Source organism: Saprolegnia diclina (genome assembly GCF_000281045.1).
Source record: "Saprolegnia diclina VS20 unplaced genomic scaffold supercont1.201, whole genome shotgun sequence".
Lineage (NCBI taxonomy): Eukaryota > Oomycota > Saprolegniomycetes > Saprolegniales > Saprolegniaceae > Saprolegnia > Saprolegnia diclina.
In genome coordinates this window covers 8,222-11,522 of record NW_008246268.1, presented here as the reverse complement: position 1 = coordinate 11,522, position 3,301 = coordinate 8,222, and the positions used below count along the sequence as shown (strand labels likewise).

Sequence of the window (3,301 nt, the reverse complement as noted above, 5' to 3'; positions counted from 1 at the left end):
GATGATCTTGAGCGCAATCTTGCAGCGCTCTTGCCACGGAAACGTCGCTTGTTGCTTGATCTGCCAGAGTTCCTTGGAGAGGTCGTTGCCGGGTACGACCTCCATGAGGTAGGCGGGTGGTTGGTCTGGGTGCTCAGGTGCTATACACCCGATAAAGCGTGGTACGTACTTCGGGTCGAGGCTACATTGAGACATATTGATATCGAGACCAGGAAGAGACGTGTAATATATACCTTGACAGGACCTCCATCTCTTGGTAGCACTTTCTCACGATAGTCGAGTACTGGCGATCAGTGCAATTCGTGGGGCGACACAATTGCTTGTGCGCGCACTCCATGCCCTTGTACCGACACAGTCTGACGACACCAAACGCTCCTTGGCCAAGCGGGACGTGGCCGTCGACGAATTCGATCAACGCTGCGTCGGCGGTGGGCAACGTTGGCACAAGCAAGCCATCGAGGCGTTCTAGGACGTCTTCCAGAGACGGACGCTCGGCGGGCAACTGGCGCAAACTGTCGCGAATCAACTGCACGAGATCCGTCGGGCAGCCACCGCTCGCGCCACGCTGGTCATGAAGCGTTTGCAGCGCCAGCTCCCTGTCTTCATCGCGAAGCGGCTCGCGGTTGGTCGTGATCTCGTACAAAAGCGTGCCAAATGCAAACACGTCCGTTGTTGGTGTGAGACCGACGCCATCGGGGAGCAGCTCGGGAGGGTACCAGGTAAAGACACCGTCCGGACTCTTGCTCTGACGACCGACGTTGGCAAACTGGGGTGTCTCCAAGTCGGGCTTCAAAAAGACGTTGTGTGCAGTGACGTCCACGTGCCGAACGTCGCGCGCGATAAAGTCGAGAAGGCCGAGTAGAATCGCACGTGCAATCGTGATCTTGCGCTTCCACAGTTGCGGGTCCCCGAGCAGCCATTGGCTGGCGATGACGTCGTGGAGAGACCGCAAACCGTCGCGGTCGACAACGAGGCACGGCACTGTCTCTTGGACTTCTCCAAAAGCCGCACAGGCGATTTTGTCGCTGTTGACAATGGCGTGGCCGAGCACTCGAGGCGTATAGACGTCCGACTGGGCTCTAGTACAAAATGCGTGAGAGAAACATTGTGGAATGGAGGGACATACTTGAGGACACGGGCAATGTGCTGCGTAAACTCCTCGTCGGCCGCATAGCCCGCCTCGTCGGCCGTGTAGCCCATGCGGTGGATAACGACGTCCTTCCCGTTGTACTTGCCCCGCCGAAGCAAGACGTTGCCGTCCGTGCCCTCGACTACCGCCGTACACGAGAGCAAGATCGAGTCCAGAGCTTTGACATCGTGCTTCGCCAAGAGCTCTGGCAGCGTCTCCATTGGTGGCATCGCCTCGGCCGTCCTCGTCCACTGGCGAAGTCCGATTGTGTCTCACGTGAATAAAACAACTGTTTTCCAGCGTCAGCCCTCTTACAATTGTATCCATAGTTTATCCGATACATTATTTATCGGAGGATTTTAATAAAAATATGTGAAAGAAGATCGAAATTGTATGACTCTTTGAATACCGGTATGGTGCACGTCATCTAAAGACCGACAAAATTTGCAGCTGACTTGGGAGCCGATAGAATCTACAGGTGCAATCTTTTGAGGCTAAAAAGGATTAGAATCGATAGACCTGGACAAGAGGAAGCGAGCCTAGTCCTCCGAATCAAAATTGAATGCGTTTTGATGAAGTTATCGAGGCTCTACCAAAGTGACCTTAATATAGAAATGTATGCGCTCGGGGCACCTTTTGGCCACAGGGGTGCACGTCAATCGTCCGGATATACCCCGAGTTACATCTGGATTTCGTCAATCATCTTGGTTTTTGTGGCGGCATTATCCGGTGGTGTTGGTGGGCGTATCCGGTCGGTTGAAATGGTCATCCCACTAGTGCCGCAATTCACGCGCCAAGAACGCCGGCATCAACCCAGTGAAGGAAGAAGTCTTGATCGCGCTCGCCCAGCTGCACCCAAATGCAATCGCCTTAGTCACCTTCGGCCAGTCGAACAACCACGCGGCGTTCGCCCCCGACGCCCTCCGCGCCTTGAGCATGAACTTGAACCCCGGTGGCGCGCAAGCCCTTATGCGCCCAGGCAAGTTTTCGGACGGACGCGAGCAGCCTATGATCTTCGACGTCGGCCGGAGAAAGCTGGTCAGGCGAAGGGCATCAAGCAAGATCTTCTTGAGCGTGGCATCGATGTCGCCGAGCACGGCCTGCGGATGAAGTGCCCAAACGAAAACGTCGACGTCGGCGACCCCGAAGGCGTGCTCTTTAGCTACGCAAAACACTGAGTCGCGTCGCAACCCGACTTTCGCTCCCAAGTATTGCTCTTGGAGGAGACGATCACCGGTGCGGGCCACCACTGTTCTTGCTCAAGTACCATTGCGAGTTGAACCCCATCGAAGCTAACTGGGGTGCAGCCAAGCGCTACGCTCGGGCCAACTGTGATTGCTCGTTCGACGGACTCAAGACTTGTGTGCCGAAGAATCTCGCAAGCTTTTCGTTGTCGTCGATTCGCAAGTTTTGCGTCGGTGCGGACACTTCATCAAATCGTTCCGTTGGGGCTGCAATTACGAGCTGACGAAGTATGCCCACAAGAAGTATAGGAACCATCGACGCATTCCCGAGTCACTTTGACAAGAAAATGACGCTCTACTGGCCGAAATGAAGTCAAAATAGTTCATGGATCGGAAAAAATAACTTGTGTTTTCTCGATCAAAATTTGGTCGTTGTCGGTCTTTAGATGACGTGCACCATACGATGGTTGACGGCGGCACATGGAGCACTCTGCTCCATAAAAAGATTAGGGCCTGCCGGAGCTGTGGTGTACGCCACTGAAAGACCAACAACGGCCAAATATTGGGATCACAGGTTGTTTTCCAAGTCGACTAAAATTGTAGTTCGAAGATCCCTGACGACTTGTACTGTACTAGTACTTTATTTATTGATAAATTGATATGATATGGATTGAAATCTTTATACAGACTAAATACTCCACCTACTAAGACTTACGTACTAGTTGTGTGTTGAACGTCGGCGGCCAAAAGCTCTTCAACGCGCAGGAGTTCCTCGGCCGGCAGTACATCGTGCCATCCGTCGTCGGGATGCGCGTACGAGGTACCGTCGTCGGGTGCGAGCTTGGACAAATGATCCGTGGCTTGGTTGAACTCGCGAGGGTGGTGTTCCCATGTGCACGCAAAACATGCCGTGAGCTCCCGCGCCTGGACATGCAACTTCTGCAAGCGAGCCTCTTGGACCCGGTAGATGCCCTTCATCTGCTGCATC

At 53.9% G+C, this 3,301-nt stretch overlaps 2 protein-coding genes across 2 annotated transcripts in view; both read right to left on the bottom strand.

Moving 5' to 3' along the window:
- Nucleotides 1-1,404, bottom strand: part of SDRG_17128 (serine/threonine protein kinase) — a gene marked incomplete at its 3' end in the record, with an annotated part of 2,308 nt that extends 904 nt beyond the window's left edge. The window contains exons 1-3 of the mRNA XM_008623363.1: nt 1,127-1,404; nt 234-1,079; nt 100-181 (exon numbers count right to left, since the gene is read on the bottom strand). Of these exons, the coding sequence (XP_008621585.1) occupies nt 100-181; nt 234-1,079; nt 1,127-1,359 (1,161 nt within the window). The 5' untranslated portion in view covers nt 1,360-1,404. The remainder of the gene's footprint in view (nt 1-99; nt 182-233; nt 1,080-1,126) is intronic.
- A 1,620-nt stretch (nt 1,405-3,024) lies between these two features.
- On the bottom strand, nt 3,025-3,300 carry SDRG_17127 (hypothetical protein; the record flags this gene model as incomplete). The annotated part of the gene is made up of 1 exon (XM_008623362.1): nt 3,025-3,300. The coding sequence occupies one exon, from the start codon at nt 3,298-3,300 to the stop codon at nt 3,025-3,027; it is 276 nt and encodes a 91-aa protein (XP_008621584.1).
- Nucleotide 3,301: the final 1 nt, after the last annotated feature.